This window comes from the organism of the source record quoted next, unplaced genomic scaffold (assembly GCF_019419815.1).
Source record: "Pyrus x bretschneideri cultivar Hongxiangsu unplaced genomic scaffold, Pyrus_bretschneideri_v1 Contig18, whole genome shotgun sequence".
Taxonomy (NCBI): Eukaryota; Viridiplantae; Streptophyta; class Magnoliopsida; order Rosales; family Rosaceae; genus Pyrus; species Pyrus x bretschneideri.
The window spans coordinates 29,410-51,083 of NW_025999479.1; the positions used below are offsets into that span (position 1 = coordinate 29,410).

The window sequence follows — 21,674 nt, forward strand, 5'->3', positions numbered from 1 at the left end:
GGAGACTCTCAAGATGGCGATGTTGGGGGATTTTGAGAGTGCACAACCGACGGGATTGGGAATCAATTGTGAAGAAGGTTGTAGAGTTATTAAGTTCAAATCAGACTGTGAAGAAGGTTGCAGACGAAGAAGATGAGTTTCAAAATTTTTAGAAAGAGTTTTGATAAAAATAATAAAGAATGAACTACTTTTCAACATAAAAAAATAAAACAATAAAAAAGCGAATTTGAGTGGGGAAAAAACAAAAAGCCATGTTGTAGATGCATATTGGTTCAGTACTCCACATGTCATGTTTGACGTGGATTTCCCGAAACAGGGAAAAATTTCTCGTATATCATGAGAGATTTTTCAGTGTGACGGAAATATGAGGTGGTATACCACATATCATTATGTATTAAAAGTTAATAACTTAAAAAATACAATTTCTCATCATTTGTATAAAAACACTTGAAAAAAATTTCGTTTACCACAGCATAAATACACCGCTATAATAGTGTCTTGCGTTAATAATGACATATGAAAAAAAAATTAATACACGTACAACATATATTCGTATCATATGCGTCCTTCTCTAAAATACTCCTTTGATCGATCCCATAGGCCACAGGTTAAGCTTTCCCTTTCAAACTGGCCCCTTTCAACTTCCTATTTGCCTTTAACTAGTAATTACCACTGTTCACCCCATAATAATTATGTTAATTTCACACAGCCTGCAGTGACCCCCATTTCACATTAGTAATATTTAGTATAATTCTTGCGCTCTTTGGAATGTGCATATCTCACTTATTTCACATAATGTATATTGGCCATTTAATCGAAATCATTCAATTTTTTAATTTATATTTGAAAATTACTCTTACAAAAATTTCATTTGAATTGAAGATAGTTTAGTCATCCAAATATATAAAACAAACCACCAGTGTAATTACCAAGTAACATATATATTCACGAGGAACCATCCATTTATATGACATATTTGGATGACGAATTGGATTTGAACAATCTTTTTTTATAGATGATCTTCAAATGAAAATTAAAAATATGAAGAATTTCATTATTGAGTTATACAGTGAAAGTACGTTATTCACAAAGAGAGATACATTTATGCCCTCGTGGGAGAAACACAAGTATTATCCTAATATTTATAGTTTTTATTTTACAACTATATTTTCAATGATAACGAATGAATAAAATATGTAGACATAATTTTTTATTTGCCTTGGAACAAATGTTGGAACAACAGGTGCTCTCTAAGCTCTCCCTATAAACAATCTGTCTCCATAGCCACTTTTTCTTGTCCTCTGATTTTTTGCTGCTAGCTAGTCTTGATATTTCCTTTATTTGATTTTTGACTCGATCCTTAAGTAAGAGAGATGGGAGGGTGTGCAACGAAGCCAAAGGTGTCAAAGGGGGAGGCGGCGAGCGAGGCGCCAGTGCCAGCTCCAGAGCCTGCGGCCAAGGAAGATCAAGCAGCCGCGGTGGCGGCGAGCGAGGCGCCAGTGCCAGCTCCAGAGCCCGTAGCCAAGGAAGATCAAGCGATAGCCGCAGCGGCGGTTGATGATCAAGAAAAGGAGAAGGAGGTGGTGTTAGTTGCTGATATTGATGAAGCTGAGAAAAAGATAGAAATAACTCCTGAGCCTGAGCCTGAGCCTGAGGAGGCTCAGGGTGGTGGTGATGATAAAGCCAAGGAGATCGTTGATGATGATGGACAAGGAAGTAAACGTCGCTCTCTCAGTCTTTTGTTCAAGGTACGTACCTAGTAATTAAATTATTATACGCATTTTATCACATTCTTACATTTTTTTTTTTTTTTTTTTTTTACGCCAACAAATCACATGATATTATTTTAATTCTTCTCCACTCAGTGAAGGGAATATATATATATAGGCCCTTTATGCAAAGGGATTTTCATTTTTTTCAAAAAATGGGGACTAGTGTGGGGTCCAATTTACATTGAACTTCAACGATTTAAACCATCTAGTTTGTAAGTCTCGATTCATAGATCATTTTTGCAAAAATTCAATTCAATCCAAAATCATTGCCTATTTAATTATTAAGATCAAATTTCATTGTTTCTTATATAACAAAATATTTGTTAATTTTTTTGAACCCAATTAAATGACTTAAATATTTCCGATTTGGCTAATATTTTGTAAGGATGATCTATGAGGTGCAACTTAAAAAAATAAATAGCTTAGATCGTTAAAATTCTATGTCGTGTGGACTTCACAAATAATCCTCATTTTTATAAAAAAACATAAAAATTCATTCTCTTAAAGGCTTCGTGTGTGTGTGTGTGTGTGTATTGAACTATATCTAGTTATAGTAGCCGTGTGTCTCCCCGTCATCATGTTTGTGACAACTTTTTGTTGCTATAGTCATTAGTATGAAATTCTTGCAAAATCCCGTTTTTAATATCAAATTTAACACATGTATTAATTTTCCTTTATCTTTATTTATGTTTTTTGGACTTCTTATATCTCTAACTTACGAATGACACCTTTATTTTTAACTTCATTATGAAATAACCTTTCAAACATTTTCTAAATCCATTTATATAATTTGAGTTTTATAGAGTTATTACTTAGTAGTACGACACTCATTACCCCACTTATTGTCTAATGATATTCTATTTTACAAGTAAGTGAAATGTTTTTGTGACATCCCACATCGTCCAGGGGAGTGATCCTTATTTGTATATTCTCATCCCTACCTAGCACGAGGCCTTTTGGGAGCTCATTGGCTTCGGGTTCCATGGGAACTCCGAAGTTAAGCGAGTAGCGCGCGAGAGCACTCCTAGGATGGGTGACCTATTGAGAAGTTCTCGTGTGAGTTCCCAGAAACAAAACCGTGAGGGTGTGGTCGGGGCCCAAAGCGGACAATATCGTGCTACGGCGGAGCTGGGCCCAGGATGTGGTCCCCCCCGGGCCGGGATGTGACAATTTGGTATTAGAGCCTAACCCTGGTTGTGGTTTGCCGACGAGGATGTCGGGCCCCTAATGGGGGTGGATTGTGACATTCCACATCGCCCAATGGAGTGATCCTTATATGTATATTCCCATCCTTACCTAGGCCTAATATCGTGCTACGGTGGTGGAGCGGGATGTGACAATTTGGTATCAGAGCCTAACCCTGGTTGTGGTGTGCCGACGAGGACGTTGGGCCCCTAAGGGGGGTGGATTGTGACATCCCACATCGCCCAGGGGAGTGATCCTTATATGTATATTCCCATCTCTACCTAGCACGAGGCATTTTGGGAGCTCACTGGCTTCGGGTTCCATGGGAACTTCGAAGTTAAGCGAGTAGCGCGTGAGAGCACTCCTAGGATGGGTGACCCATTGGGAAGTTCTCGTGTGAGTTCCCAGAAACAAAACCGTGAGGGCGTGGTCGGGGCCCAAAGCGGACAATATCGTGCTACGATGGTGGAGCGGGCCCGAGAAGTGATCCGTCCCAGGCTGGGATGTGACAGTTTTTGTCATCAAAATATTCATGTGTTTTTCTTCTTCTCCTAAATTCATGTAAACTCAAAAATGAGGTTTCAAACACGAGACCTTAAGTGCATGGACAAATGCTCTTAACTAATTGAGTTACAAACCACTTGCAAAATGTTTTTCCTTTTAACTTTTATCATCTTGGGGAGTGTTATCAACCTTTGCATTTGGGCCTTCTAACTTTCTCAAATGCGACATTTCATTTTTACACACACACAAAAAAAAAACAAAAAAAAACCTTTAATGTTTTTTTGGTAGGAATTCAAGAAGGAAAACATAAAAAATTATAATATCGAAGGTATTAAATTTATTGTTTATCAAACGTTAGATTTTGTTAAATTACACACCGATAGGGTTCAAACTCATGATGTCATGTAAGAGTTCAACTCGTTTCCACCACTGTGGTAAATGGTCATTTATGTTATTTTGTATAAAACATGACACGTGTCGCTTGTTAAAGTGAAAATGTCCAAATGCAAAAGTTAATGTGCAAAGTTACTAGCTTTTTTTCTTTTATTTTTTTTAAACAATAATATATTTACAAAGGAATGTGTATTTGTATTAAAATACATAATGAACAAACTATAATAATTTGATATCAAACTCGTGATATACGTGAGTCGAACAAAAATAGTTTTAAGAAATTAAGAGGAATATACCTCTATGCCAGATGCTGGAAAACTCAATCATAAAAATTTCATTGCAGGGCTCATTCCGTTTGGGAATTGCTTTGTTTTAACGCATATGATATGAGAACTTTTTAGTATTTATAGTTACATTTATTTTAGTATTATTATTAAAAACATTAAATAATTACTTTCAGTTTTTTCTTTAGAAAAAAATAGTTGTCAAACCAACCTTTAACTTTTATAAGCTGGCCATGTCTTTATGCTTGTCTAATGTGCTGTCGGCATTATAATATTTTTCCATCAGATTCTCAGCCGCTGAGATATTTTTCACTGAACGATGACTATAAGGTTTGCTGCCCGACATTTGATTAAATATAGTTTGGAAGTTTACATGCCGGCAACCTCCTACTTGTTTCTTTCTTTGTGTTTTATTCAATTTAATTTCTTTGGCTGTTTAAAATTCGTCTTTCCGTAGTTATATGGGACCATGCATGGAGTAAACAAGAGGCCCTGGCTTCTTAAAATCTCTCTCTCTCTCTCTCTGTTTGCAAGTTAAAATGTGCATGCGAACAGACAACCTGCCAGGTTAATTATTAAAGATGTAGTTTAAAAACTTGGGGAATTTTAGTGGCAAATCTAGAATTCTCATATTGAGTGGTCCTAATGAAGGTATGATAAAAGCTAGTTAGGTGGCAAGCTAGGATCTAGGCCCTAACACCTAGTATTTTAGTGAATTATAGTATGAGATGGATGGTCAAGTCATTACGAGTTCGAATACTTGACAAAATATTTTTTAGAGGTCCTATGAATTTATAGTAAGTTTTATAAAAATAATGATGCCACACATATGGGATAAATATACTGGTTAAGTAATACACCATTCTTTTATTAATTAAAATGCTAGTTGGCACAATCTGATTGATCAACAATTTAAAAAGTGGGAGCTGGTCACGTGAGAAATGGAAAGCTAAAGTCCTTCTTCGTTGGAACCAAGGTCCAAGAGCAACAGAGTTATAGTGGTCTTTTCTGTGTTCCTCTTCATTTGAAATTAGATATTTCTTCTTGGTCAAAGCTTATGCTGCACAGCATTTGCACAGTCATGGTGGTCTTCTCTCTGCCATCACCTGCCCAGACTTTTGGATGGTCCTCAAAGGTCCTCACATGCACTTCTTTGAACTTCTAGGTAGTTCCGAAACCACCCGAGTACATATGCATCGACCCCTAGGATACTCAATCAGAATTTTAAAGGAATTTCTTGAAGTATAAAGTATTTAGCTAGGATTTGAAATGAATTTATAGAAGTCCAGTTGTATTCAAAATACCATTGATTTGAAAGGATTTTTAAAAATAAAGGATTACATAGGAATTTATAGGGTAAATTAAGTCATATCAAATCTTGCCTCCACCCTTAAGATTTTGTTGGAGTTTCCGTTTCCTTCGATCTCATGATATTACCTTACTGACTTACCAGTCCCACTATCGCAATCAGTTGCCCTCCAATTTGTCGTATTTATCTTCAATTTCCTCTTAAGCCACACTACCTGAATCATCCAAATCACAAAAGTCTCATGTCTCACTTCCATTCATTCAACCACAATTGACTTTGAGTCTCTTAATGCCACTTTGAGTCTCTTCATGCCACATCCAGACTTGAATATCCAAGTGGACACCGAATTCAAGGCGTGATGACCGACATCTAAAAGGTGACAAAGTCATAAAATGGGAATGATGTGTGGACAGTACGAGTAAATTAAAACATATATTACAAAGTATGCAATTGTCAAAACACAACTAATAATGCAGTGAAAGTAGGAATATTCTCATCCTGATTAGGATGATATTACACAACCATAGGATTGAAAATTCCTACATCAACTGGAGTAGATGCTAGAGCCACCAAAGATCCCTCGCTCGTCGCAAAAATAGGAATTGAAAGGGTGCAAAACAGTAAGTGTAAGTAAACAAAAGCAAGGGTTTAATAAAACTTTTGTTTTTCGTAGAATACTAACCCCTTGATGTAAAACCCATATGATTTCCAAAATAGCATACTGCATAAGAGTATGAACATCAATTACCATAATATCCAAATATTCAAATGTACGGTAAACCACATTTCAATATCAACAAAATAATACCACGTGCTCATCAAAATATGCAGACATACATGTCCATGCAGAAGTAGCTACATGAAACAGGCAATGTAAACCATGTAATAATTTACACTCAAGTACTACATAGTCCTGAAGTTGGCACTAAGCGTATCACATACGAGTCCTAGTTTCCTTGCCTAATGAAAACTAGTACATCTAAGGTGAGCGTACTGATGCGATATGAACATTCATGGTAAGCTGGTCCTAGCTCAGACGAGTATTACAAGCACCAGTATAAGCATGCATGATGAGCAAATAAAAATATGTATGATCATGTCATTATAATTTCATAAATCTCCATATTCTCGAATCATAATCATAAGTAAGAGCAAGACATGATGTAAAAAACACATTATCCAAGTAGTTATAGAAATACATACATACATATATATATATATAAAACAAAGCACACTCACTAATACATAATGAGGTCGTAGCCGTCTTACCTTGCTTGGCCTGTGAACTCCTCAGGGTAAGTCTCTTTTATATGGAAAACCACAACACTAATTATTAAACAACCCAAAATTTGTAAATACTAAGAAAAAGACTCAAAATTCTCTTTGTTTGCTCAAAACGGGGATTGAAAGTGTTAAAAACAAAGCTCGAGAGCCACCCCGCGTCGCCACACGTTGGCCGAAAGCCGATGGGAGCCGTCACGCGCTAGCACATGCTAGCTGGCGCCGTCACACGCTGGAGTGGAATATTTCATCGCAGGATATACATGTCGTTAACGGAAAATGCAGCCGGTGTTAGGGAATATTCCGTCACTGTGACAGGATATTTGATCGTCCTCTTCTTTCCTTCGGGCTCTGGCGCCGTAGTCTACTTCGCCGACGGATTCTGAGTTTTTTGCCGAAAAAATTCACATATTTAGAAAGAGCTCATTTTTCAACCATTTTGCATGATCTTTATATCAAAATGAAGCTAGGAAGGAGAGGAACACATTTTGTACCTAATTGCAAGTCCAAAAAGTGGCCTGTAAATTTCGGCCCGAATCAAAAGTTGTGGGATTCTTTGATCCCGAAGTAGATCGGAGCTCAAGTTGCTTGAAACATAGTCTAGGGATGATGGTGATTAGAATGTCTTCCTCCAACTCGCCCAACTCGATGGAAAGGGTCGGAAAAGTCATCGGCTTTCTCTACAAAAGTCACCGGAAAACGGACCTATGAGAAAAAAAGCTAGGATGCATGGACACGGATACGGATACGGCGATACGATACGATACGACACGGGGACACGTCAAATTTCTAAAAATGAAGACACGATACGTCAAGGATACGGTAATTAAAAATATATATAAATAAATAAATATATCTAAAATATTATAAAATAAACATTCAAATTTATTACTCAAGTTTAAATTTATTTCAATAAACTCCTAACAGTTAGAAAGATAGTCCATCCAACAAGCAATTAGTCTTCAAACTTGAAAAATTAAAATGAAAATCCAAACGAAAATTAAAAAAAGCAAAGTCTCATTCAACTTCCACATTCATGATGTCTCCTCCAGTAACTAAAGTAGTCTCCAATGACGGTTCATAAAGTGAAAGGTTAGCTATTTCAAGCATCCCGACACTTTCTTCACCCAAGTTTTCAAAGCCATCTCCTCCAACATCCCACAATTGAGTAATACCTTCCTTGTAGGTTGAGCTATTCCTTGATAAAAGACGAAGATTATTATGCACAAATACCAAATCCTCAGCTCTTTGTGGTGTAATCTTGTTCCTTCTTAAAGAGTGAACAAAACTATAAGTGCTCCAATTTCTTTCACAACAAGAGGAGGAACAAGGTTGTCCAAGTAGCTTCAACGCTATGGATTGGAGACTAGGTGTAGAAGCTCCATGGACAATCCACCACATCATTGGTTCCAAATGAAATCTATCATTCATAGAATCAATAGCTCCAAAGTCATTCAAGCACATAGAGAAAAAGGCATACTCCACATTGATATTTCTTCTAATTTCCTCATTGGAAAAGTATCTCTCAAAGAACTTTTTCCTTTCAATTGTAAGTTCAACATCTCGGTGTGGAGCAAGACGACTAGGGTCTTCTTGGAGCCATTCTGAACTATAATACCTAAAATAAAAGAAATAACAGTTTAAAAATGTACTCATAAAGCTAAAAATTAATCTAGAAGAATTTATAAGTAAGTTAGCAAAATCATTACCTTGGATTTAATGAATGTGCCAAACAATGAAGTGGTGTGCTACTTTTAGTCCATCGCTCCAATAAAATGCGATACACCGCATCAAAAAAGCTGCATTTTTCATGTAATGCCTTGCGCTCATTCCTGTATATAGCAGCTTTCACCTTTTCAATCATAGCATCCCACCACTCATACACCAAGTGAAGACAAGGTTTATCTGTGTCAGCCATTCTAATAACCTCATATATTGGAGCTGTAAAGAAAAGAATATAATCAATCTTCTCCCAAAAATCCTCATCCAATATCTTTTGCTTCACCATCGTTGCTTTAACCAAATCATCTTCTTTGTACAAAGCCCAATTCGGGCTAATCACCATTTGTTGTAAACCTTCCTTTATTTCCTTCAATCTTCTAAGCATCACAAGTGTGGAAGCAAATCTGAAAAATTTAAAAATTAGGACAACCTATAATTAAATAAGGAAAAAAAAAAAGTGGAGAAAACAAACCTTGTTTCGGCAATGGAAAGTAACTTTAGTTTGCAATGTTCATTAAACATGGACAATCTCATGCTATGGTTCATAATAAAATTTTTTATGGACCAAGCATCACTAGCAATAGTTGAAATCCAATTGCAGTCATCGTAGGAAACTTCTGTTTGTTTCAGAGTACATATACTCTTCAAAGCAAGATTAAGAGTGTGAACAACACAGGGTGTCCAAAAGATATGGGGATAGTGGGCCTCAATAAGTACCCCAGCAGCTTTACAAACAGGGGCATTATCAGTGATCACTTGAACAACATTTTCATGACCAATTTCTTTAATAGCTTCTGTAAGAAAGTTGGCAATATAATGCTTGTCTTTGTATTCACCTTCACAATTAATTTCTCTCAAGAACATTGGCCCACTTTCACAAGCTGCCATAATATTAATAAGTGGTCTCCTTTGAGCATCTGTCCACCCATCACTGCAAACACTTACACCTTTAGTGCTCCATGTGCGCTTGATTGGTTGGAGGCACCGTTCAATGTGACTCTTCTCTTGTTGCAGAAGAGTAGTTCTCAGTGCGTTGTAACCTGGTGGAACATACCCTGGAAGTGTAGAAGCACGAACATATGAGTTCCGATAGTGCGGATTTCTTGCAAGGTTAAATGATAAGCCACCTGTATAAAACATCCTTGCAACTTCGGCATCACATTGATCTCGAGCCTCCTTGTTAAAAGCTTTACTGAAAGGCCCACTTATTCCCTTTCTCTTCTTTGGATCAAGATTTGCTTCAGGTAGATCATAACAGAATGAACCAGTATTGGGCAACGAAACATGTTTAGGAGCAGAACTCTTCAACTTGTATTCACACTCTCGAACTAACTTATTCATTTCCGCAAGAGTTTCATCAGTAACCTTGTTGCAAGGCGCGATCCCATTTCCAGACATTTTTAACAAATGAAACTTGACCCTAGAGTAGGATCCTTTATAAGTTTTTTGACAATAATTGCACTCAAATTTAGTATTTCCTCCTCCTCTATTTCCCACTTTTTCGAGCTTTTTGACATACTTCCACAGCGGAGCATTATAATTTTCAACAATCTCATCCAGATTAGCATTATCATTCACATGATTATCAGGGTGATTCATTTTCCTAAATTAACAAACATATAAACAATAAAAGTCAATTCATCGTATAATCGACAAAGACTAATACATGAAAAATTTATATTAACTTAAGAAATAAAAAATGCATCATGAAAGCATATACATAAAATATTATAATCTAAATATCTAGAACACTGTATTCCCAATTTACATAACAGATTAAGCTAAATATCATGAAAGTACAATAATATCTAGAACAATGTATTATAATCTAAATATCATGAAAGGCTATTCCAATAGAAAAATGTTGGCGTAAGGATATATGGAGGTCCTTTTTATTATATTATATACAAAAAGCAAAAGAATATAAGCAAAAGCTTTGAGTGCTTCCACGGACAGTGCCACGAAGCTGCATTCATTCGACTACTATATTAATTTAATATATTATATACAAAAAGCAAAAGCCCTTTTTCCAATCTACACATTGAATCAGTCAAAGTAATAGCCTTTTAACTTCGAAATTAAAAACAGGAAAGCAGCTTTCCTTTCAGCTGCAGATCCGGGTTCTGCTTCTGGGAACCAGATTGAGCTTCAAAATTACCATAGTGAAAACGAAGTCGAAAGCTCTTACCAGCAGTTGCAGACGGAGACTATGGAGATGACGAAGCAGTTGGACGGAGACGACGGAGTAGTTGCAGACAAGTCTGATTTCTGAGGTTCGAGTGAAGAAAAATAGGTAAATCATTATTTTATACCCAAAATCGTTTTGGGTTTTAGCCAAACAATCGTTTCAGTTTAGCTAATTGGAATCAATCACGATTCTGTGCGGATTTCTTGATTTATTTTTTATTTTTTTTCTTCTGATTATCCTCTGATTTAGTTGAAAACGTATCCGAAAAGTGTGATACGCGTATCTCGACAGTATGATACGCGTATCTCATTAATAAATAACGTATCCCTTCATTCCGATACGTATCGGGCTCGTATCCACACGTATCCTATGCGTATCCGTATCCCTGCGTGTCAGATACGGGATACGCTGGCTGTTACCCGTGTCCATGCATTATAGAAAAAAAGTTGAATCTCACTAAACTAAAGTAGATCTTCATGTGAAATAAGTCTAGAAGTTACCTGCTTTGACAATGAGTCGATCAGGACCAAGATCGTGGTCTGACGCCATCTGAATTGACGGAAAGGTCGCGGAAAAGTTTTGAATAGAGTTCGTAGTTCTCTAATTTCTGGCTGAGTTCGGGAAACGAAAGGCGCAATCGTGCTGGGTTTGATGAGTGGATCATGATGGTGATGGTTTGGAGGTTCGATTCGTCGAGCATGATGTCATTTTTCTCTGAGTTGCAGAAGGAAGAAGAAGAGTGTGAGAGAGATAGAGAGGGAGTTGATCGATAGACAGTAGTGTTGTCAATGGGATGATTACCGTTCCCCTGAACTGAAAACAAGTGTAAATTATCGTTAGAAGTCTGATTTAAGTTCAGTTCACGCGTAAACGTTCATATCGACGAGTATTACTTAAATATGACAAAAACAAAGACGAAATATGAAAGTGAGCTCAAATATTTACGTAGGATTCTAATTAGCCGAACAAGGATATTTTCATCATTTCACAGCTTCGGAGAGAAAATAAAAATGAAATTAAGGATGGTTCATCACACCCCACCTAATTATTGCTAATGAACAACCAAGAAGCTTGTTCGTCCTTCGAATATCTTTTGCTAGTGACTTTGTTATTACCCTGTTTCCTTTTTTTTTTTTTTTGTGGAATTGTTATTAACACTCTAAATTTTCATTCTACACTTCAAACTTTTTATATTTAGAAAGAAAAATACAATTATGAGGAGTGTAGAATGAGATTTTTGAAGTGTCAATAATATTTATTTATTTTATTTTTTATGAATTTTGATAGTCCAGAGGCATTGTGCTATAAGAGGATTAGTTAGATGGCAGTATCATGGTTTGTCACATCTGAGTTTGAAAATGGGTTTGGACATCTCATTTTGCATATGAGTGCAACGGAGCTGCAACTTTTAGTTATGATTTCCACCTCGAATTTATTTATCAGATGTATTTTCGTCATCTGATTTTGAATTGTAGTAATTTCGCGATATTACAAACTTACAGTATTTGTTATTTATTTTTTTATTTTATTTTATTTTATTTTTATGGGGAAGAGGGTATATGAGAGTTTATAAATCAATCAAAATCTTTTAAAGTTTCAATTGAATCCTCCTGAATTGTTGGTTTTGGAAGAATTTTGATTACTAATTCAAATAAATTTCTTTTTGGCATGACATTTTCAATTGCATGCAGTTATGAACAAGTCACGTCTTTGTAGACTCTCAAGTGTAAATCTAACAGTGTAATTTTATACCTTTACAAATAAATTACTCCAACTTACGTTTCTAGTAAATTTATGAGTACTAGATTTATTGATGTTCTAGCCTGGAATTTAGCAGAATGTAGAAGGGAAAGAGGAGTCAACAGAACCAGAGAAGCAACTTGAAGCCGAAAAGCCTCTCAAGGAAAAGACCCATGATGCTCCAACAGACATAGCAATAGAAGATGCATCAGCAGCATCAGAAAAAGTTGCAGAAGCCGTGACCGAAACTGCTGATCAAACAACAAAGGAAGCGAAGGTGGCTGCTGCAGAAGAGGCCAAGTAACACAGCAATGTTGTATCGCTATTTCTCTTTGGATCTTGCCAACGTTGTTTAGAGGACTTTTTCTTTATGTCTCTCTCTATTCTGTTTTCATTTCTTCCATTTCGTTTGAATTGCTATACTTTTTCGTTCTGTATGCGGAGACATGACATTTTAGATTGAATATACAAGTATAGGTAATATTTTTCTTAATTACAGCTTTACATGCACTATTTTCACTTTACGTGCCATACAATGGATAGGAAATATTCTCTTTGCCAAAATGTCACAAGATTAATCTTCCCTTATTTTAGTAAATTGCAATTAACTCCAAAAGTTAGTTTAAAAGATGTTCAAAATCCAAATTAATTCATTCAAACAAACTTGTTAGAATAGAATCATTAAATCTGGATTCTTCTCCGTAACCTCTTATGGCTCAGTTAGATTTCTTTTGGTTATCACTTTTTCTTTATTGTTATTTTTTTTTATTTTAACTTGTGTTTCAGATATGACGCTTAGTGTAGCTAGCTTAAAAAAAATGGGAAAACTAATGAAAATGGCTTGAAAACTTTGAGTTTTAACAAAAATGACAAAATAAAGGGTAAAGTGAATAGTATCAGGATTCACCGTTTAGTGTAAAAATATGGTTTTTCGTTAAAGTGAACAGTACTAGGAGCTATTCGTTAAAGTTCCCTAAAAAAATTACTATTGCTTTTTTTTGCTTTATATTCTTATGTGAAATAATTAGTTATGAATTCTGTAAACATGAAAATTATGTAACGAATGAAACGAGAACACGTGTACAAAGTAGATTTGTATTGATTTGAATTTGTAGGTTACAATTTATGTTTACAATTTTCCTCTGATTCAGTCTTCAAATTTGATGTAATTGCGTAGGTTGTTGATCCAAGGGTCACAATGACTTGATCTCAGACGAACGATTGAACGATTGCTTCAAGTTTTGAGCTTGAAACGGTGTACGGATGGTATTCACCACAAAGCTGCAGCAAAGGATGATGTTGAGGATTTCCAAGTGCCCGTTAGACGACCTTGCTTTGCTCGAGGAGGACTTGTTGAAGCTTGTTTCTATGATTGACAATCTTAACGTTGATTCCTCGTTCTTGAGAGTCAAGATTGTCGAACTTATGGCTACCTCAACTGAGTATTCTTCTTTGCATGCTATTGATAGGAGCATATTCATGCGACTTAAATGGCTTGTTCTCGTGCATTTACGTTATGTTTCTTTAGTTATTTTAGTACTTTAAGCTATTTTCGTGTGTTTGTAGGTCCAAAGGGCTAAAGGAGCAAAAAGATGCATTTTGGAGACTTTTGGAGCACTTTTGGGCTAAGAATGGATAACCTATGCTTGGAGCCAAAGTGTTGGACGAAATTGAAGACCTAATTGAAGACCAAAGTGTTGGAACCTTGTTCCCTTTAGTTTTAGGACATTTAAACCTTTCCTATATCCTTAGCCGTGCATAACATTCCAACATTCCACTCCTTCATTTCAGCCACACTCCCACATATCATTACTTATCATCACCACTTATCACTTATCATAATCACATATCATTACTTATCATCACCACTTATCACTTATCATAAATCATTACTTATCATCACCACTTATCACTTATCATAATCACATATCAGACACTTATCATCACCACTTATCACTTATCATAATCACCCATAATCATTCACATAAATCAGCCACATGCATTCACTTTTCATAATTCAACCTAGCTGTCATGTTTCCCCTTTCATCATTCCCTCACATTCTTTAATTCAGCCAACACATGCTTACACATGCATTTTCAGCACCAAAGAATCATTGCACATGCATTTCCAACCCACATGCATCATTTAATCATTCAAACATGCAGCCACATTCACTTTACCTAGCTGTCATGTTCCCTCTCCCATCCATTTTCAGATTTCCACCAACCAATCTAGTTGTCATTACACATGCATTCCCTTCTTTAATCATTCCTAGCTGCCATTCACATGTTCTCCCATCCCTTCTCTCCCTATAAAACCATGCATTGCATTCATTCAATTCATTCCCATTCATACACAATTCATTCACCATTCACGCCAGAAATTCATCCCCTCTCTATAACACATCCATACTTCACCATTCTTCATATTTTCTGCCCAAAAAGAAGCCTTGAGGTCCCCTACATCCATCCCTATCCTAAACACATCATTCTACACCATCCATAACTCCCCATCCCTCCAAACCTATCCTTAGACCTTGTGCTACAACGAAGAGGAAGATAAGAGGGCCTAAACGTTCATACAATTCAAGTTTGAGTTGTTGGAATGTTTAGGTGTTTCTTTGATTTCAATGTTTAATTTCAATACCCTTTGTTTTGTACGAATGAGGAATGGAAGAGAAGAGGGCCTAAACGTTCATACAATTCAAGTTTGAGTTGTTGGAATGTTTAGGTGTTTCTTTGATTCTCTTTGTTTTGTATCATGAGGAACTAAACCCCCCCTGGTTAGGGGGGGATTCGAAATATATGTTTATGCTTGCATTTTGATTTGATTACTTCTAATTGCGTTTCATAAGTTGTGGATTCAATTTGTTTAACTATTTGATTGATAACTTATTTATGTATGTTTATTGAGAGTGCACACTTAATTTTCATGCATGAATATGACGCTAGAATATAAGTGAGTTTCACGTAATAGTTATGAACTTATATTCACAAGTAGTGGAGGTTGCTTATAAACAATCGCGTTAAACAAATTCTTGGCATAAGTTTCATGCAATCATAGTAACGAATGCCTCGTCAACACTTATAGTTTTCATGATGCTTAATGATTCTTGCTTGTATCTCTATTATGCAATTCATGTAGGGAACTTGTGAGGAATGCTTTGGGTTGTCGTATGCAATCATCCAATTCATTAACTTAAGGAAAACTTGACGGTTAATTTAAGCGGACCTAATTAACCCGGGGCGTTGAGAATTCATGGTTTATTGAAATGCAATTGGAAATCTTTTTATTATGCAAGTGTAACATGTGTGGAGATGAACCCCTTAGCTAGTCATCCCATCCATTCAAATCCATCACATTCATATTTACATTCTGTTTTTAATTAGAATCTGTGCAATTGGTTTAATTTCGTCCAAAACTCAATCCCCCCTTACTTTAATGTCCAAATTAGTTAGAAATCAATTTAGTTTGTGTTTTTAAGAGTCTTGAGTCAAGTTACAACTTAATTTCGTCCAAATTTGGGTTTAAGGTCAGAAACTGCCTAGTTAGTGTTTTTAGGCAGTTTTGAGTCTTTTGAACTTGTTTTGAGTCCTTTGAGTCTTTGTATTGTTCAAATTAGTTAGAAAGTGTTTTGGTTTGTGTTTATAAGTGTTTTGATTCAATTTGTTACCCAAATTCGTCCAAAGTACTCAAAGTGCTCAAAACTGCCCAGAAAGTGTTTTTAAGGCAGTTTTGAGTGTTTTGGTGCTGTTTTGAGTCTTTTGGTTTGTTTTAGTGTTTTAAAGTTTAGTTTTGCATTCTTTGAGTCTAGTAGAGTGTTTTATATTGTGTTTTTACGTTTTTGAGTGAAATCCAAGTGATTAACAATCCCTCCTAATCCCCGGTCCTGAACGATCCCTACTTACATACTTACTACAATTTGACAAAAAGAGGGTTTAATTTGTGTGCGTATAATTCTCGCATCAGCTATTTCATTAAAGAAATTGAGTCCAGAGATTAGAGCTCAACAACTTGCGGCAATAGACTTATCAATTGCCAGAGTTTGGTCTTCTCAGCAAGTTGTTTCAGAAGGTTATCAAGCTACATAGACCTCTTTAACTTCAGTCTAGGCACGTCTAGAAGCGTTGGCACAAGAGCAAGAGCAGTTGGAGGCTGAAGCATTACGACTTCAAGGCGTTTTCTCAAAGCAGGAAGCTATATTTTCTCATCATCAAGAGGAGATTTTACGCCTAGAGCAAGGGACAAGTATGGCCATGGAAGTGCCTACCTTGTGATAGGAGCATATTTATGCGACTTTGTTATCTTATTGTGTTGCATTTACTTCGTTAATTTCCATTTATTTTGGTAATTTGTGTTATTTTTGTATTATTGTAGGTCCAATTGGTAAAGATGACAATAAATCGCCAAATGGAGCAATTTGGAGCAGTTTTGGACTTGGATTGGGTAGCATGCGTGGAGAGCATATGGCCTGGACGTTTTTGGTGTTTAACATGTGCTAAACATGTGCGAAGATCTGGAGGAATCAAAGTTGAAGCTTGGAAATACATAATCTTATCCAACCTTATCCAAACTTACCTTATCTTATCCAGATTCATCTTATCTTATCTCTAGTTACAAAAAGGAATCCTTATCACATTCTAAATAATTCCCATCTAATTCTAGGAGTCCTAAAATAACTCAAAAACGCCAAAACCCTTTCCTCCTTGGATTCAGTCATTTCCCCCTATATATATGAAGTTCCTACATTGATTAAGGGGAAATTGTGCCGTAACCTGCCATTCAACCATTGGAGCTTTTAGAGTTCTTTCTATCCTTATTTAGTGTTTATTTTAGATTGTTTTCAGTTATGTTGAACATACGTAACTAAATTTCCTTTTAGCTAGAGGTGAATTCGAAGCCATGATCATATGTTTTATATGAATTGATTACATCCAGTTATTGTTTCATAAAACATGAATGTGATTTAGTTATTTGTTTTATAGGAAACTTATTCTTGTATGTTTATTAAGGATGCATACTTAGTTTGCATGCAGGGATGTGATGCTAGAATATAAGGGAATTTCACCTAATCATTATGAACTTATATTTGTGAGTAGTAAAAGTCACTAGTTATGATTGAGTTAAGTAAATTCTTGGCAGGAGTATCATGCTTTTCATAGTTACGAATGCTTTGTCAATGCTTATGATTTTCACAGAACTTAATGATCTTTGAGATGTATCTCTATCATGCTTTTCATAGTTAGAGAACTTGAGAAGAATAATTTGGTTGCGTCGCTGAGTCCAATTCAATGAACTTAGGAAAATCTGAGAATTAATTAGTGCTGTTCACAGTTAATTTGGGGCATTGTCATTCATGGTTTATAGAAATAATAACTGGAAATGGATATGTATGCATATGTTTCATGTGTGGAGAACAACCCTCTAGCTAGCCTTTCACCTATATTTTGTACAAGACTTAATTTGTTTGCTGCAATTTACTTTATTTTTGTTAAAATTCGTCCAAAAATCCCCCTCATTGTTTTAATGTTGATGCGAAAATTAACTTAACACACAAATTAAACCCTCTTTTGACAATTGTAGTATATAAGTAAGTAGGGATCGTTTTTAAACCGGGGATTAGGAGGGATTGCTAAACACTCTAAACTGACTCAAATGGATAAAACTAACCTTTAAAACACTTAACTAAACTTAAAAGACTCAAAACAAGTTCACAAGACTCAAAATAAGCTAAAAACACTCAAAACTGCCTAAAAACACAAACTGGGCAGATTTGACTCTAAACACTATTTTAGACGAATTTTGGTTTTAACTTGACTCAAAACACTTGAAAACACAATCTGAAACAGATTCTAACTAGTTAGACACTCTAAAATAAAGGGGAATTTGGTTTTGGACCAAAATAAAGTAAACAAAATAAGAATTAAAACTAGGCAGATTTGCACGAATTTGGTGGAAATAGATGGATGATGGGCTAAGCTAGGAGGTCTTTCTCCACACATGACATATTTGCATACAAAACAATCTCCAGTTGCATTTTCAATGAACCATAAACCTCAACACCCCAAGTTAATTAGGTACGCTTAAATTAACCCTCATATTTTCCTTAAGTCATTGAATTGAATGGAATTAGCGCATTGCAATCAAATTATTCCTCAAAAGTTCTCTACATGAAAGTGCATAATAGAGAAACAATCAAAGATCATTAATTTCTATGAAAATCATAAGTGCTGACGAGGTGTTCATAACTATGAAAGCGCATGATACTTATGCCAAGAATTTACTTAACATGATTGTGACTAACAATCTTTACTACTTATGAATATAAGTTCACAATGATTAGCTGAAGCTCCCTTATGTCCTAGCATCAGATTTATGCATGCAAATTAAATGTGCACTCTCAACCCACATACACAAACAAGTTTTAATTCAAATAGAGAAGTAAATTGAATTCACAATTTATGAAATCACAACTGGAAGTAATCAAATCATAATGCAAATATAGCCATGGTTTCGAAATTCCCCCTAGCTAAGAGAGGATTAGTTCCTCATACTCACACAACAAAGATTCTTGAATTTAAACATTGAAAACACAAGAAAGATTACACCTAAAACGTTCCAGCAACTCCAAGTCGAATGGCGTGCACGTCTAAGGGCTCTCCTCCTTCGTCCTTGCTACGGCACAAGGTGTGGTTGGTGGTTTTGGGGGTGATGAATGATGTATTCTTGCTTGGGATGATGAATGATGGTTGATTGGGGTGAAAGGGTGTGGCAGATTGTGTATGAAGGTGTGGGGATTGAATGAATGATGGAGAATTAGGGTGGAAGGTTGCGGCAAGGGTTTTCTGAATAGCATAAAGGGTTCTCCGAATTTGTGGCTGAAAATATGAATACATAGGTTCAGCCAACCTTAGGGTTAATTAGATTAGGGTTACAACTTAGCAGATTTTAAGGATTAGGGCCCTAGGGTTCAGCACAAGTAATTAAAATCCACCAAGGAGAGGGTTTGGCCCAATTAATTTTAGAAAAGGATTTATATAACCCAAATCCACAATGAATAAGGCCTAAGAAATCAGAATCCAAAAGGAAAAAGGTTTAGGAAATTAGTCCAAAATTGGGCCTTCTAGAAACTAGGTGTTTTGTGGCTGATTTTGGGTTTTCTAGAAGAGATAAAAGGGGGAAAGATGCGGCACCCTTTTAGGGTCAGATAAGGCTTCTAGAAATCATGTTTTAAGGTCCACTTGCAGCTAGGATTAAGGTGGAACAAGATTAGGTTAGGATACGATAGGATAAGGTTTGGATAAGATAAGGTTGTTAGGATAAGTTTCCATATTTCTTACTCTTTCCTTATCTTCTTTGTCTTGAACTTTCCTTTTCTGATTTGTAGCATGTTCCTAGCCTCTTTTGACTCCAAATTCGTCCATCCACCTTACTCCATATACAAGCTATCCATTTAGTGCCCAAAACTACTCCAAAATGCACCAAAACGCACTTTCTTGGTACTTTAACCCTTTGGACCTACAAACATACGAGAATGGCTTGAAATACTACATTAACTAAGAAATAACAACACAAATGCACAAGAACAAGCTAACTAAGTCGCATAAATATGCTCCTATCAAATGTTAGTTTAACTTAGTTTTCAATTTATAAGTTTAGTTTGTGTTGATTAGCATCCCTTCTAATCCTCGGAATAGAACGATCCCTACTTATACATACTACGATTGCATAATTTATAGGGTTTAATTTGTGTGTTAGTTTCTACCACATCACATTGTCTCCCACTGATGTAGAGACTTTGAAGACTTTGGAAGGCTCGCTTGAAGAACGTCGTCGTAGTTTTAGGGACGTAGCTCTTCAGTAGTGTCTTCCATTTTTCTGCTTGAAGCCTTCTTTGTTTTTGCTCTTTTTGTAATAAGGCTTTGTAGCCAAATTCTTCCTTTAAAGAAATAAAGTATTCACATTTTGAATTTGTTCTTTATTCTTCAAGGTGTTTGTGTTTTTTTTTGTTATTGATCTGACTATACTTGAAGTTTTTTTGAAGTTTCAAGTTGTCTACATAGCCTCAGTTGAGGAAGGATCAAGTCATGACGTAGTTGAAGGGAGTGATGGGTCTTGGCGATCTTGATGGTGATCTTGAGTGTCGCTTTTTAAGCTCGTGCGAACAAGGAGCATTGTGCTGTGTGTAGTTTAGGCTCGTGCAGGCGAAGAGCTTTGTGTGTCACCTTTTAAGCTTGTGCGAACAAGGAGCATTGTTGTCGGGTGAAGTTTAGGCTCATGCAGGTAAGGAGCATTGTTTATTTGGTTTAGGGGTAATAGTGCATTAAGAACATGCCGTTGATGAGCCGATCTTTAAGCCATCTTCTGCCATGATTAAGTAGGCACCATTGGTGTAGACCTCTTGTATTACGTAAGGTCCATCCCACTTTGATGTAAACTTGCTTTTTGTTTTATGAGTTATGATGATGGGCCTTCGTAATGTCAAGACAAGATCTCTATTTTGGAAACACCTTGGGTGGACCTTCTTGTTGAATGCCTTAGATAGCCGTGTTTGGTAGCATTCCAAGTGTTGTTGAGCTTCGAGCCTCCTTTCGTTGAGTGCTTATAACTCTTGAAGTCGCAGCTTTGGGTTTTCCTCTTTAGTCAAGCCTTCTTGTATAGCCATCCTTAGTAAGGGGATTTGACTTTCGAGTGGCAAAATAGCTTCCACGCCATATACAAGCGAATAAGGCGTAGCTTGGGTAGAAGTTCTATGTGTCATCGTATATGCCCAAATTGCTTCACTTATTTTTTCATGCCAATCTCTCTTTGTATGGCTGATCACCTTCTTCAAGAGGTCGCACATCATTTTGATGAATGCTTCTATAAAACTGTTGGCCGGAGCATGATATATAGAAGACTTGTGTTGCTTGAATTTGTATTTCTCGCAGAGCTCGTCCATGCGTCTGTTGGAGAACTGTTTTCTGTTGTAAGTGATGATGTAGTGAGGCACACCATATCGGTAAATGATATGCTCCTTGATGAAACGGGCAACAATTTCCATCTTGACTTCCTTTAGGGGTACGACTTCAGCCCACTTGGAGAAGTAATCTGTTGCTATTAGGATGTAGGCCTCTCTGGTAGATGATTGTGGTGCGATTGGTACCATAATGTCCAATCCCCGTGCATCAAATGGCCATGAAGCAACCGTAGGGTGTAATGGCTCAAGCGATTGATGTATGAAGTTGGAGTGGAACTGGCAAGCTTGGCACCTTTTGGTGTGCTCCAGGCAATCCTTCACTATGCTTGGCCAGTA

The 21,674-nt window shown here is 36.3% G+C and overlaps 1 protein-coding gene and 1 long non-coding RNA gene across 10 annotated transcripts; one reads left to right on the forward strand and one right to left on the reverse strand.

The window, feature by feature from the left end:
- The first annotated feature begins 1,080 nt into the window (after positions 1-1,080).
- LOC103929014 (translation initiation factor IF-2-like) lies at positions 1,081-12,897 on the forward strand. Its single transcript, XM_009338162.3, has 2 exons — positions 1,081-1,748; positions 12,476-12,897. Exons 1-2 carry the CDS (start codon positions 1,374-1,376, stop codon positions 12,680-12,682), a joined length of 582 nt encoding a protein of 193 aa, XP_009336437.2. The 5' UTR covers positions 1,081-1,373; the 3' UTR covers positions 12,683-12,897.
- Positions 4,986-11,743, reverse strand: LOC125476160. Of its 9 annotated transcripts, none has more exons than XR_007257510.1 (6): positions 11,139-11,555; positions 7,223-7,408; positions 6,884-7,110; positions 6,717-6,750; positions 6,130-6,168; positions 4,986-5,661 (listed from the first exon to the last, which is right to left on the reverse strand). It is a non-coding gene; the product is annotated as an uncharacterized LOC125476160 (long non-coding RNA). The 9 variants fall into 9 exon arrangements; XR_007257507.1 differs by having other exon boundaries at positions 4,986-5,816; XR_007257506.1 differs by adding an exon at positions 11,584-11,743 and having other exon boundaries at positions 4,986-6,168; positions 6,717-7,110; positions 11,139-11,451.
- Positions 12,898-21,674: the final 8,777 nt, after the last annotated feature.

Coding starts and splice junctions, on each gene's coding strand:
- LOC103929014 (XM_009338162.3), top strand. CDS start 1,374: ATGGGAGGGTGTGCAACGAAGCCAAAGGTGTCAAAGGGGGAGGCGGCG. Junction 1,749..12,475: donor CTCTCAGTCTTTTGTTCAAG/GTACGTACCTAG, acceptor GGAATTTAGCAG/AATGTAGAAGGGAAAGAGGA.